This window comes from Sebastes fasciatus, chromosome 2 (assembly GCF_043250625.1).
Source record: "Sebastes fasciatus isolate fSebFas1 chromosome 2, fSebFas1.pri, whole genome shotgun sequence".
NCBI classification, from domain to species: domain Eukaryota; kingdom Metazoa; phylum Chordata; class Actinopteri; order Perciformes; family Sebastidae; genus Sebastes; species Sebastes fasciatus.
In genome coordinates, this window is record NC_133796.1 from 4,160,336 (window position 1) to 4,175,937 (window position 15,602).

Consider the following 15,602-nt stretch of genomic DNA (forward strand, 5'->3'; position numbering starts at 1 on the left):
AACTGTTGTTACTAACGTCACTCTGCTAGCTGAACTTAACGGCAGTTAAAGTCAGTTAGTCAATAAAACATCAACTGGTTAGCTTAGTGAGGCTAACGTTACTAGCAACAACACACTCTCTGTATGCGGTTCAACAACAATAACTAGTAGCTACACAGCTAGAACACTTCTTGGGTTTAATCAGACTAGTTAGCCTGATTCAAGCTAGCTGCACTAACTATATATGAGCTAGTGATGGGAAGTCCGGCTCCGTTTAGTGATCCAGATCATTTGACTCAGCTCACCAAGAAGAGAAGAGCCGGTTCTTTCTGCTCCCAAACGGCTGTTCATTTTACCACTTCTGCCTTTTATAATTCAGCCAAATTTAGTTCTGTTTTGACCAATGATTAGTATGTGTGCACATATATCACTTAAATTATTGAATATAATTGTACTAAACCTTATAATTTCCAGAATACCAGAATTGTATATGCTTCGATTCCAACTGTCACTCATCTTGTCTGCTATTCGTGCACCGCATCGCATCGCATCGCATCGCATCGCATCGCATCGCACCGCACCGCAAGGCACCGCAACGCACCTTAGCGCACCGCACTGCATCGCATCGCACCGCAACGCAACGCAAAGCATCGCAACGCAAAGCATCGCAACGCAAAGCATCACAATGCAACGCATCGTCTCTGTACCTGTAGACCGTCAGCGCCCCACGTACCCCCGCCCCTCCCTGCTTGACAATGTGATCCTTGTCTGTCATCACCTGATGAAAAAATGTCTCTCGGATGGGAGCCGGCTCTTTGAACCGGCTCGTTCGTGACCGACACATCACTAATATGAGCAAGTGGTGGGTTTTCTATGCTTCTTATATACTGTGTTTGCTATTGCAGGGATGGCGGGGGAGAGGAGCGAAGAGGACATCGTTTCAGAGTACCTGGACCAGAACCCACAGCTGGCCCAATGGGTCGACACTTGCAGGACCTACTGTGAGAGCAACAAACAGTGGGAGGCTCGGAGAGAGTTCATCCTGAGAAACATGGAGGCTTTCCCCACAGTGGAGCCCGGAGTCCCCAGCAGCAGTCTGGACAGGCTGCTCTCTCTATCCATGGTCTGGGCCAATCACGTTTTCCTTGGCTGCAGGTAAAAGACCACACTGACACATCAAAGCAGAATGATTAACTCCAGAAAGCAAAGATTTTTAGAAAGGTATACAGATGAGGAGTCAACTTGTCCCTGTTCTCTTCACCCCTTCAGCTATCCACACGCCGTCATGGACAAGATCAATGAGATGGGAGAGGGGATAGTGGTTCCAGATCCCCCAGTTCACAAAACAACAAAAGATGGAATCCTGGCCAGAGGAAAGCGGAGTACCACAACTGGTAATGCAATACACACTTTTAATGAAGCAGACTACTGTATTTACTTTGCATTGTATGATGTGGCTTAAATCTTTTTAATTAACCATGATCATAGAAATATGATACGATGCGATACGATACAACTTTATTGTGAGTTTGCACTGAAATTCATTTTGCATCCATAGACAGCTCAGTTTGAGAAAAAGTACACATACAATAGACATACTGTTACCATAGACAAACAGACAAGTAAAACCCATCAGACAAAATACACATAGGAAATTTGACACTCAATGTTTACACTACCATTATTTTATAATTTTTAGTTTGTTGGGAATTAAGGCTGTTTGCGGTTTATTTGTAATCGTACTCTGGTGCTGACCAAAACAACCGGTCCAAGACCGCTTGCGAGAGGTGGTCTTGGACCGTTCCCAAGCAGACCAAAAAGGTAGGCTGCCTGTGCGAGCCGAAGAGAACAAACAATATGCTAAATAAAGTCCATAAAAATAGTGGCATTTATAAAGTCAGATAAACTGGAGGAGAAGGGATTTGTGAGCACAGTAGATCAGTACCGGGTCAAAGTGAAAAAAAACTTTGACAGCAATATATCAAAGTCTACGATTCCCTGCATAGAAGTGGCAGTTTTTGAGACAAAAGAGATAAATTCGCTCCTTCGTATACGCCCCTGATTTTTTTTTATTTTGATTTAGGCCTCTTTTATTTGTGCACTGTGAAACCGGTCCAGACTAAATAGAAGACGAACCAAACATTTTTATTTTACTCTGATTCGGACTTCTAGCCAAACGGACTATGGCTTGTGAAAGTGCCCTTAAACACACATTAGGTAAGAGGATTATAAAAACTGGTGACCTTGAATAGCCTTTATGTGTGATGTGACTACTTACAAACTATGAATGAGTTAGATCGTGGGAAGGACTCTGTGCATCCCCACAAACTTTCTGTAGCTCCATGTTTCACTGATATTTTCTTTTACAGCAGGGTTTCAGTGTAATTACCCAAACACAGCTTTGTTTTCTCCACACACCCACACCTGAGACTGAAGTCTGTTTGCTCATTAAATTCTGTTTCTTTGTGCAGTCATCACTGTCCTGCCTGTTGTGTCATCATTTGCAGAGGGTGATGCTGACAGCTGTGTGAAGAGAGCCAAATGCGGACCTAATGAGCTCGACGGTCGACCTGCAGGGCGAACAGCTACGCGGAAATCAGGACCTCTTCCTCAGGCTCCAGCCGAGCACCAGCCCTTCTTCAACCGCCTCTACAAGGCCGTGGCCTGGAAGTTGGTGTCAGCAGGGGGCTTCGGTCCAAACTTGGATCATTTTGAAATCCTCCATAGCTGCGTAGAGTCGTGTAAAGAGACCCTGATCAGTGTGTATGTGCCACTGAAGGACATCGCCGGCCTCCCCGCAGGTCGCACACAAAAAGAAGGCCACGTGTGCGAGATTCGCTGTCAGACTGTTTACTTGGGGACAGGATACGGACGCGATGAGTCTGCTGCCAAAGCCATGGCTTCCAAAGAGGCCCTAAAAGTCTTTCAGGGGCGAAAAGTGACAGTAAAGATCTGCAGACGGAGGTTCAAAGGGAAAGATGTGGAGGATTTGATGTTGTTGGACGAGCAGCCTCGGAGTCAGGGCTTTCCTCCTGCACTCAGCTACCCCTTTCAGGACGAGCAGCTGGAAGATGCTTCTTCTTAGAGGCAGCAGACGATTTGTGGTGTTTGCCCTGCTGTGATGCCTGTTGGGAGGAAAGACAAGTGACATCTACTTCATGGAGCTACTGAAGGACATCGTGACCGTGTCGGGACCAGACTGTTGTGCAGCTGAACATCATAACTAAACTTAGGAATCGTTGACGATGCATTTTCCACAATACTTAGGTATCATAATACAGGTGGCAAATTATTAGACAAATATCTGGGAAACATCACCAAAACAACAAGAATGAATCTCACACTTTGTTGACTACATTTACAACCGCTTTCAGTTTTATAGACAGCAAACTGTAATAAAGTCCGTGGAGTTTGAGCCATTATTCAAAAGTCAAACAGCCATAAACTGGCAAAAATCTCAACTAACAGAAGCCAAAACAGTTTAAAACAAAGTCAGGATACAAATGCCACCTTAGTATCGTAGGAAAATGTGTTGCATTATATAAAAGTGATTATTTGTCCCAACAAAAATAGTTCTGGCCATCATATTAGGAGTAGTGTGTGTGTGTGTATATAGTTTCCCCCGCTGTTCATTCCTGTCGTGACGGGTTTTGTTCTGGTGATTTCATTCGTGTAACTAAACCTTATTTTGTTGCTTTTTGGTTTCTTTAGAGTCCCACTGCTCAGTTAACAAGGGAAACAGAAGTCACATGGACAAACCAATAACTTGTCTTTTTACAGTTTTGATGACCTGTCACTTTGCCACGGTCCAGATTTTGGCGGCAGGATGCAAAATAAACAAAATTAATACAGTAACTGTAACTTTTTCTAAACATGATTGACTTGTCTTTAGTGTTCATACCAGTTCAAAGGACCAGTGTGTAGCGTTTTGGGGGATCTATTGGCAGAAATTGAATATAATATTGATACGTATGTTATTTCTTAAGTGTATGATAATAAGAATCGTTGTGTTTTCGTTACCTTAGAATGAACCGTTTATATCTACAAAGGGAGCGGGTCCTCTTCACGGGGTCCGCCATGTTTCTACAGTAGCCCAGAACAGACAAACCAAACACTGTAAACTTTTCCTGCTCGGGCCGGAGTTGATAACGTTACTCACTCCCGTCGATGCCGCTCTCTCTCTCTTGCTTCAACACTCACTTGCCATTCGCGTTTTCGCGTCGGCCACCGTAGCTCTCCAACACACTTGACACACGGTAGAGGCTTCAGTTTGGTTGCAATCTCCTCACCTCTCCGCTAGATACCTCCAGATCCTACACACTGCTCCTTTAAGAACTCAAAAATAGCTGAATATTAGAGTATAAATCCAGATTTTATTTTTGTTTATTTTGATCGTTATTATATTTCAACATAAGTGACTGTTGGATGTCAGAAATCAACTTTTTTTTCTATTTGTACCCATTAACACTTGCATTTTAGGATTGTTTCTGTAACAGGTTGGAATTGTATTCTCATTTCTAATGACCCACAGTTTAGTTGTTAAAGAGCAGGACAGGACCTCGCTGAAGTTATTTGGTGGCACACACGTTTAAATCTAATTTTTCTTACTTTAAAAAAATGACTGCAATCAAAGTAATTCTTAGGGATGCGCCGATCCGACTTTTGAGTATTGGCTGATACGGAGTACCAATCCGATACCGATTCATTAATAAGCTGTTTGCCTCACGGTGTGGAAGTGACTGGATCAGGCTTGACTTAAACATCGCTTTCCTAACTTTGTAAAACAAAATGTGACAAATAAATACGTAGATAAAAATTGTAATGAATTGTATTAAAATAATTAATCATACACCAGCAACATGGTAAAGAAAAACTTCAAAATGAACAGGAATTACAATTCAAGTGTGAACCTTTTTAAATGCAGCAACCAAATTGGCAAAACTTAAAAATTCTGTATTGTAAATATTATATAAAAACATAGAAATTAATTGAATAGATCGGCCCCATTGTCACCGATACCCGATCCAGCTAGTTGAGTCAGTATCGGCCCGACATCCGATCCAGTATCGGTGCATCCCTAGTAATACTACAAAGAATTGACTGACAGATTTTTTAATTACAATATGCAGTATATTTAAGGAGAATTAAGGAGGTGTGCTTTACAGTTTTCAGCCTTTGTGTTTTCATCTTAAATACTTGGCAAACTACAGTACCCGTTCTACTGTACACAGAAGTACTAAAGGCTACTGCTTTCATTTCATTTCATTATTTAACTTCACTGATTAAAACAACACTGAGACCCACACAATGTTGAAATGACCGGGTGTCAGGACACAGTGTGCTTCAGTGTGTACAGTTCCGATGTGTTTGAGGGTAAAGTGCTGCTGTGATGTGTGATTTTTTTTGTTTTTTTTCCAGTTTGGGTTGAAGGTGAACAGGGTTGCATTGAAGTGTGAGTGCCCACACTGTTCCATGTTACTGTACGTTTTACACCAGTGGTCCCGTTTCTATATATTTTTTAAATAAACATAATTTAACCGAGAAAAAGTTTCTGGTGATTTTGTTTTTTGTTGTGCATCAGCCTTTTAGAAACAATAATACTTTTTATAATGATCTCACGTCACACTTAGAGGACAAAATAATGAATCCATATGTTGAATTGTGTCACATGCATCCTCTCATTAGCAGTAATTGGCAAGTTGAGACACAACTGAGCAGCATGACTCAGCTCCTCATTAGAGACGGTTGATAAATAGCAGTGCCAATAGATAAATCATCAGTGATTTGAGTGACATTCATGCTTGACCCCCCCCCACAGATGATACTGAGCTGTTGTTTCTATCAGCAGGATGCCTCCGGCCTCATCCACACAGTTCACCGGACTGTATTCACATGACTGCACCGCCATTCCTTTCACTTCATTAGACAATCTGAACACTGATATCATCTGTAACGTGGTTGATGCCTAAAATAAGCTGCTCCTGCAGGTGGACACGTCACCTCTGTGACGAGGAGCTCATGCTTATTTTAACATCCTCTGTAATCTGGAAATTTGGGAATTGTTCAAAGCATGCTCAAAGTAAAGGTTGATAGTCTGCATTTCAGCCCTGTGCCATGTTCATATTTGATATACTTTGCTGTGTTTTTATGGTTGGATTCAGGTCTCACCACTAGAGACAGCAGTGCTTATATGTGAAATTTAACTTGAAGGTTGGACTGCCTGTTTTTGTGTGAGAGAGAGAAACTCTGCCTGTTTAACCTTTAAGAAAAGAAAAAAAATGTAGGGACTGGTTTTGTTTGACCTTTACTTTGTCACGATATTGACCACACTATTGAATTATATGAAGCAGTTCCCTTTAGTATTAATTTGTTAATCCATCAGTTGTAACACTGGGTGTAAACGCCAGTGGTGGAAGAAGTAATCAGATCTTTTTACTTAAGTAAAAAGTAGCAATAAAAGATTATTGCTAAAATTACTCCAGTACAAGTAAAAGTTTTGCAATCAAAAGTCTTGCATTACTTAAGTAGAAGTACAGAAGTATTCGCTGCAAAATATATTTAAAGTAGGGCTGTCAGTTGATTAAAATATTTAATCGCGATTAATCGCAAATTAATCTCACATTTTTTATCTGTGCAAAATGAACCTTAAAGGGAGATTTGTCAAGTATTTAATACTCTTATCAACATGGGAGTGGACAAATAAGCTGCTTTATGCAAATGTATGTATATCTATATACATATATATTATTGGACATTAATTAACAACACAAAACAATAACAGATATTGTCCAGAAACCCTCACAGGTACTGCATTTAGCATAAAACAATATGCTCCAATCATAACATGGCAAACTGCAGCCCAACAGGCAACAACAGCTGTCAGTGTGTCAGTGTGCTGACTTGACTATGACTTGCCCCAAACTGCATGTGATTATCATAAAGTGGGCATGTCTGTAAAGGGGAGACTCGTGGGTACCCATAGAACCCATTTACATTCACACATCTGGTGGTCAGAGGTCAAGGGACCCCTTTGAAAATGGCCATGCCAGTTTGGAGCGTTATTTAGGCTCCTTTGTGACGAGCTGGTATGACACTGTTGACATTTTTTAGTTTCATATGATACCAGTTTATCTTCACTCTAGCTTTAAAACAGCCGCTACAACCTCCAAAAGATCGATTGCGTTAATGCGTTAAAGAAATTAGTGGCGTTAAAACGACTTTGCGTAAACGCGTTATTATCACGTTAACTTCGACAGCCTAGACCCAAACGTTGTATTTATATGGAACTACGAGGCCACAAAGATGCACAACCTCTCTTCTTTATAAACATTTATTTATTAATCGGTCTCTTTATTGAGCCGTCATAATAAGAGCCATCACGTTACATGACGTTTGTACTGACACACAACAAGAGCAAAGTAAAGTCAGGTAGACCTCCGTGTTCATGTGTTCACATCTTAGTGTTCACATGTTATAAATCAACGTCTGCGCTTCAAGCATTGTCTGGTGTATCGAGCGGTTTTACACCCAACAATGTCATTCTCAGAGAGCAATCTCTGTTTCAGACTGTATCATTCGTCACCTGCTCTGTATCTCCATCCATCACTCTCTCAATCACCCTCGACCTCTCTCTCTCTCTTTGGGTTTCTCAGTGTTTCCGTCGCCGTCTCTATCCGTCATTCTTTACTTCTCTGTCACATTATCACACACAGACAAACGTTTCTCCCGTCGGGCGACTGCTGCAGGTTTGAACTGTCTGTCTGTGTGAAAAAGAGCCCTTTATATCCTCACATGCAATCTCCATCGGACTTGGAGGTAATTCCCCGAGGAATCAATAGCAAATCCTCGCTGTCTGGAGAAAGTATTGCTGTTCAGGAACTAAGATAAACCGTCTTATTGTCACTGTGAGTGTTTGAGGTGTTCTCAATCTATATAAGTGCTTTCAATCCCTCAGTCGGATTTTAAAATTTGCATATCTGACCAAGATTGAAGTTAAAGAGGACCTAGTATGCTTATTTTCAGGTGCATGCTTGTATTTTAAGTTTCTACTAGAACATGTTTACATGCTTTAACGTTCAAAAAACGCTTTTTTACCGAAAAGTCCAGTCTGCTCTGATTGGTAAGCTTGCTCTCTTTTGTGATTGATCAACCAAACCAAACTCTTCAGACTCCGCTCCAGCTCCACTCTAACTAGCTTAGTTTGAGGGCTTGCCAAACTAGCCGCTAGGCAGGTATTATGCAAATGTGTTACTTGGTGACATCACAACATTACCGAAGAAAAGGCGGGGCTTCAATCATGGCGTTTTAGACAGTTCAGGAGCAGAGTTTCTGTAGGGGAGAGTAACTCCCTTTGGTGTGGACTTTGGGCTTTGTAACTCAGCAGACCTTTGCAAAAAAATTATATAAAACACAAATGCGGTCTCACGGCAGTTTGGGAAATAGTCACGAAATTGTATCTATTTGATTCCGTGTAAATAGACACAAATTTTCCTTTTTTTTTCACGACACTCAGCATGACTTCCAACAACGTTTTTTTCGTGCGTTTTTATTTTATCCACTCTAGTGTTTTCAAAACAAAACTACTTAGTTAGGTTTAGGAATAGATCAACTTGGTTAGGTTTAGGCAACACAACTACTTAGTTGGGTTTAGGAAAAGGTTGTGGTTTGGTTTAAAATATCTGCGAAAGTGCTGTAACTTAAGTACGGAAGTTACGTGACAAATCAACTTTGACTTGTGGTTTCACACGGGACATGAACACCGACCTCCTGGTGAAAGTCCTGTGTTTCTTGTTCATCCATCCAGCCCGACCTCCTCCCTACGCAGCGTTCACCGCTCTCTGCACTTCCCGGTACATCATGAAAAAAATGTGAAATATGTGTCTATGTACACAAATCAATACATTACATTTCGTGACTATTTCACGGACTGCTGTGCGACTGGGCTGAACACACTACAGGAAAGGGAAAAAGCACAAAAGTGTTTTCAGTTAAGTTTCTACAGATCAACAGTAAAAAGGTTAAAGGGTAAATTTGGTATTTTTCAATCTGGACCCTATTTTCGCATGTTATTGTGTCTGTGACTGAAACAAAAAGACTAATGATTACATTACAGCCTGTTTAGTGGCTGCCGTCTGCAGCGTTCTCCCTCAATACTGGACCAGTTTCAAATATTATAGTCCTCATTATTCACTTAGACACTAAAACATGGGAAAATAGTGTCCCGCTTTGAAAAAGAGAACAAAGAAAATACTTTAACGAAGCATTTCCTCGTCTCAGTGAAAGGACAAACTTCTCAGAGGACAAACCTGTCAATTAAATATTAATGATGACGACAGCTTCTCCAGGAAATCACAGAACAAACAGGAGAACTTATGATTAGTTTGATCGACGGCACGAACTACAGTCTGCCTTTATGTTGACCTCCCCACACACACACACACACACACACACACACACACACACACACACACACACACACACACACAGCCAAGCACGAATGGACTGAAGTCAACATTTTGTATTTGTTTCTTCTGCATTATTGATGACAGCTGACAGGTAGCAGAGAGGAGGGACGGGTGGAGACCAGATGAGCTCAGTGATGTGGAATACGATGATGATGATGATGATGATGATGATGATCAGGCTGCAAAAAACACAATCTCAAGTAAACTAAAACATCAGCGAGGAGTACAGAAAGATATTATTAGAGTGAACATAAGGCAATAATCAGTAAATGTTCAGTGATGATGATGAGTGTTTATTAGATGAATCTTATTGATTAACTGTACATCACATATGATTATACTCCATGACAACCAGCTCTGTAATGTGAGGACAGAGGGTGGATGCACAAAAGTGATGGAGGAAGTATTCAGATCCTTTATGTAAGTTTTTAAACGTTTTTTAATCGTTCATATATATTTTAGTACTTCTCATTACATGACACACTACAGTCCTGTTTACTTTACTTTATACTTTACTTTATACTTTATACTTTATTGTCAGACAGGTCTGAAATTTGTTTTGCATAACAGCAGCTCCGTTTGCAACATCACAGAAAGGACAAAGACAATAAACAAGGATACAAACATTTAAACATTACAATCACAGAAGACAATATTCAGGGCCCTTTAACGCACATTTGATCTGGGATTAGGCTCCATATTTAGTTTAAGGATTGACTGATGCAAAAAAGAGTGCTTCAGTCTAACCTTATTAAATCGTGGAACCCTGTATCTCCGATTCGATGGTAACAGTTGATATTCACTGTTCAAAACATGATTGGGGTTAGAGACGATGTTGTTAGCCAGCCTTACGATATTATTATGATAGGCTGATTCATAGAGTTTCTCAAGGGGTTGACCAACAATCTTTGAGCAGATTTTCATTTGTTGGAGCAGTTTTGACTTTAAAGTAGTTGACAAATTCTTGTACCATGTAGTATAACAATACTGCAGGACACTCATAATCACAGAAGTAAAAAACAATAGAAGAATTTGTTTACTTGCCCCAAAAGACCTGAGGCGGCGGAGAAAGTAAATTCTTTGTTTTGTCTTTTTACAGACAAATTCAATGTGGTCTTTCCAAGATAACAGATGATCAATCATTACTCCCAAATATTTATATGAAAATACCTGCAGGATTTTTTCGTTATGAATAACAATAGGAACTTTATGAGAATCGGATGGTGAACCAAATACAATTTCTTCCGTTTTCTTTGTGTTAATCTGAAGAGCATTACTGTCACTCCACTCGACCATTTTGTTCACGCCATGTTGGTGCAGCTCAGGGTCGTCCGAGTGACTTAACAGAGATATTATAGCCGTATCATCAGAATACTTTAGGATGTATTGATTTGGTGTATTTGTACGACAGTCATCGGTGTAAAAGGTGAAAAGCATAGCTGAACTCACGCAACCCTGAGGGGCCCCGACGTTGGTCGTGATGGCAGTGGAAAGGGTTTTATTTATTTTTACAATTTGAACTCTGTTAGTGAGAAAAGAGGTATACCAGTGTATCAAATAGGGATTCAGTTCCCGCTGGACCATTTTTGACACCAAGATGTCTGTCTGTATTGTATTGAAGGCTGATGAAAAGTCTAGAAAAAGAGCTCTTGCATAGGTTTTTGGTTTGTCTAAATGTTTTGTAATAATATGAACCAGAGTGGCAACAGCGTCTTCTGTACCACAACCCTGCTTATATGCAAATTGATATGGATCAAGACTGGATTTACACTTCTGTGTACATATGTTACTCCTCATCATGCATATACCTACTACATCCTGTTTACATTCAGTTTTCCCATCTGAAATACTGTCTTCAACAAAATTACAAATTTACATTACTATTTTTTTTAGGGCTGTCAATCGATTAAAGTATCTGATCGCATCATTGTCCAAAGTTAATGTGATTAATCACACATTTTTTATCTGTTCTAAATGTACCTTAAAGGGAGATTTATCAAGTATTTAATACTCTTATCAACATGGGAGTGGACAAATATGCTGCTTTATGTAAATGTATGTATATATTTATTATTGGAAATCAACTAACAACACAAAACAATGACAAATATTGATCCAGAAACCCTCACAGGTACTGCATTTAGCATAAAACAATATGCTCCAATCATAACATGGCAAACTGCAGCCCAACAGGCAACAACAGCTGTCAGTGTGTCAGTGTGCTGACTTGACTATGACTTGCCCCAAACTGCATGTGATTATCATAAAGTGGGCATGTCTGTAAAGGGGAGACTCGTGGGTACCCATAGAACCCATTTACATTCACATATCTGGAGGTCAGAGGTCAAGGGACCTCTTTGAAAATGGCCATGCCAGTTTTTCTTCGCCAAAATTGAGCATAAGTCTTCAGCGTTATTTAACCTCCTTCCCGACAAGCTAGTATGACACGGTTGGTACTGATGGATTCATCAGGTTTTTCTAGTTTCATATGATACTATATACTAGTATCTAACTTTAAAACTGAGCCCGCTACAACCTCCGGAAGATCAATTGCATTAATGTGTAAAAAAAAAAATTAGGGGCTTTAAAACAAATTTGCGTTAAGGCGTTATTATGGCGTTGACTTTGACAGTCCTAGTTGACATTACATCTTAATTAAGAGGGTGTCTGGCTGCATAATGTGCCATGAAACAAATATAGATTGTTTTCATTAGTTTTAGTTTGGACATCATGTGCTGCTGGTTATTTCAGGAGCTGCTCTGGGAGGCTCAGATGTGACTCTCTGGTTCATAACCACTTCCTCTGCAGCTGAATTAGGATTTAAATTTAAACCCACCAACCCCCACCCTTGTTATTGACAATGGAGGCAGCCCCCCCAGGAAGGGGAGACATCACAGATCACAGTCACTTCCACGTCATTGTCCAAAATATTGACTGAGCTCCTTCTTGCAGCCTGCTGTGTTTCCATAAACAGAATATGAGCTCACTCCACTGCTTTACAAAACAATAATGATGTTTATTATTATATTATTATCATGATTTCATACACAAACATTCATCTGAAACAAAATAGTTCAAGTTCAAAAGACAGAATCACTATAATAAATCCCATAATATTGCTGTTAAGACTTTACAGTGTGCATGTGGTCCTCACAGTTTATTGTGCATTAATTGTGGGTGAATTAATAAGAAGCTCCTACTACATCATCATCACAACAACGATCCTGTGGTTTCCTACAGACATTAAAGTGGTTCTGGATATTTAACTGTATATGGGTCTTTATAATGTTCTCATCTCCTGTCCATCACCATAACATCCCTCTAGTTATCATTCTTTTAACTTGCAGTCACCCCACCTGCTCCTCAGCTGTATCATAAAAAAATATGACAGTAATTACAAAGGAATCGAGTGACAGTTTTTTTTTGTTTTTATGTTTCCTTCCTCCTCATCTTGATGCTACATTCAGGTCCGTGGAGGCTCATAAGCACTTCAGCAGGAAAAAGTTGCAGAAAGCTCCCCGAGGACAGTCGCACATCTTCCCAATCCGAGCTCCTTTCCTCACTGCGCACTGCTCACCAACATCACACTGAGGGAGAGAGAGAGGCAACAACACTTCAGTCATTTCTACCTGCTGCTGCTGCTGCATGAATATACACCAATAATATCAATACATATAATGTGTTTAAGAAAGCACAATAATACCGTTGGGACTTGGCCAAATTTCTTTTCCCATGAAGGCAGTCGTTTAGCTTGCAGCTTTTCCAGAACGTCTTGGAGAGCTCCGAGCTGTCAGGAGACAAATAATAAAAAAACAAATAAATACAAATAAAATTTAAAAAAGTTCTTAATGAATGTGACTTTGTTATTTCAAAATTGCATAATTATTAAAAAAAAAAAAATACTTTAATTAAATACTATAACAGGTGCATATTTTGTTTAAAATGACACAAATCGATGAGATAAAATGTCAAATATGCACATAACAGAAGTAAATCTTAAATGCATGCATTTCTGAATTGAGTTTGGTTTATTTTGAGGTTGCCACAGACTGGATTTAATGCACATATTTGTTTAATATTTAAAATGTTAACTGAAATGCAAAGTAATATGCAAAATGCACAGCTTTAATCGTCTGTGTGAATGCATGCAGTGCAGCAGAAGTGGAGTCATAAATCTCCGAGCTGTCAGGAGGCAAATAAAAAACAACAACAAATAAATAAAAAATTAAATTAAAAAAAAGTTCTTAATGAATGTGACTTTGTTATTTTAGCAACAAAACTGCAAAATTATTATAAAAAATATGAAATAAATACTTTTTAAATGGTACATGATAATATGTAATATAAATAACAGGTGCATATTTTTTTATAAATGACACAAATGATGAGATAAAATGTTAAATATGCACATAACAGAAGTAAATCTTAAATGCATGCATTTCTGAATTGAGTTTGGTTTATTTTGAGGTTGCCACAGACTGGTTTCAATGCCCACATTTGCTCAAATTAACTGAAATTCAAAGTGACATGCAAACACATATTTTGGTTGTTGAAAAGCTTTAATCGTCTGCGTGAATGCATGCAGTGCAGCAGAAGTGGTAGTCATAAATGATTATAAAAAACATGAAATAAATACTTTTTAAATGGTACATGATAATATGTAATATAAATAACAGGTGCATATATTTTTCTATTTAAATGACACAAATTGATGAGATAAAATGTCAAATATGCACATAACAGAAGTAAATCTTAAATGCATGCATTTCTGAATTGAGTTTGGTTTATTTTGAGGTTGCTACAGACTGGATTTAATGCCCATATTTACTAAAATTAACTGAAATTCAAAGTAACATGCAAAATGCACAGATTTAATCGTCTATGTGTTTGTAATATATGTGTGTATGTATGTAATATAAATAACAGGTGCATATATATTTTTTAAATGACACAAATTGATGAGATAAAATGTCAGATATGCACATAACAGAAGTAAATCGTAAATGCATGCATTTCTGAATTGAGTTTGGTTTATTTTGAGGTTGCCACAGACTCAATGCATTTACTAAAATGTTAACTGAAATTCAAAGTAACATGCAAAATGCACAGATGTAATGGTCTGTGTGAATGTATGCATGCAGAAGTGGAGTGATAGATCTTACCAGCTGCTTCTCGCTGGTCAGGTTCGGACCTTTTGGGTAGAAGTCCCTCAAGGCTCTGGGACTCAGCTCCTCGTCGGACTCCGGGTCCAGGTCCTGGTCTCCGGAGACTCTGGAGGATGTGGAGAGCAGCAGCAGCAGCGTGCAGAGCAACGCCCCGCTGAGCAGCCTGGAGTCGGTCTGCATGGTCACATATAGTCGCTCCTCCAGAGAGCCAAACACCTTTTTATCTGACTCCTGCCATCAGCTCGCTCCACCTTAATCCTTTCACTTTTTTCTTTTTTTCTTTTTGTCATGCGTAACAGCTGCAGCTTGGGTGAGTCATCCTGCAAAAGTTGCTGGGCAAAAATGTGCCTCAAAAAGTCAACAACAACAGCAAGGGGTCGTTACTGATACAAGTAATGGATTACTCGTTACTTGCATGGAGGATGGAGGGTTTAAATCATTTCTATGAATATAAGCATTAACAATCAGATGATTATATTTTGGTGTCTGCATATGGAACTGTTGAGTATAATTTTAGATTGGAAATCTTGCAGCCTGAATAAATACTTTAATTAAATGCAATAACAGGTGCATATTTTGTTTAAAATGACACAAATCGATGAGATAAAATGTCAAATACGCACATAACAGAAGTAAATCTTAAATGCATGCATTTCTGAATTGCTGGGCAAAATGTGCCTCAAAAAGTCAACAACAACAGCAGGGGTCGTTACTGATAAAAGTAATTGGATTACTTGGTAGGAGGGTTTATTATACATTATTTTTTCCTTTTTTTCAAGGCTGTTTTCATATATGCAATCCACTGTTTGTAATTACAACAGTCTATAAAACAACTTTTAAGTAGATGAGCTTTACAGACAAACCCATCAAGTACACTTAGACCCAAAATAAACCCAAAATATATAGTTATATCATTTACATGGGCACACACATGCATCCCCCTTGGATGGAGGGTTTAAATCATTTCTATGAATGAGCATTAACAATCAGATGA

At 39.2% G+C, this 15,602-nt stretch overlaps 2 protein-coding genes across 2 annotated transcripts in view; one reads left to right on the plus strand and one right to left on the minus strand.

Annotated features, from left to right (window-relative positions):
- Positions 1–5,526, plus strand: part of cdkn2aip (CDKN2A interacting protein) — a 5,791-nt gene extending 265 nt beyond the window's left edge. The window contains exons 2-4 of the mRNA XM_074659070.1: positions 885–1,134; positions 1,249–1,373; positions 2,487–5,526. Of these exons, the coding sequence (XP_074515171.1) occupies positions 887–1,134; positions 1,249–1,373; positions 2,487–3,064 (951 nt within the window). The 5' untranslated portion in view covers positions 885–886 and the 3' untranslated portion in view covers positions 3,065–5,526. The remainder of the gene's footprint in view (positions 1–884; positions 1,135–1,248; positions 1,374–2,486) is intronic.
- Positions 5,527–12,435: 6,909 nt separating this feature from the next.
- On the minus strand, positions 12,436–14,865 carry cart3 (cocaine- and amphetamine-regulated transcript 3). Its single transcript, XM_074659080.1, has 3 exons — positions 14,606–14,865; positions 13,147–13,230; positions 12,436–13,030 (listed from the first exon to the last, which is right to left on the minus strand). Exons 1-3 carry the CDS (start codon positions 14,786–14,788, stop codon positions 12,923–12,925), a joined length of 375 nt encoding a protein of 124 aa, XP_074515181.1. The 5' UTR covers positions 14,789–14,865; the 3' UTR covers positions 12,436–12,922.
- Between the last annotated feature and the right edge of the window lie 737 nt (positions 14,866–15,602).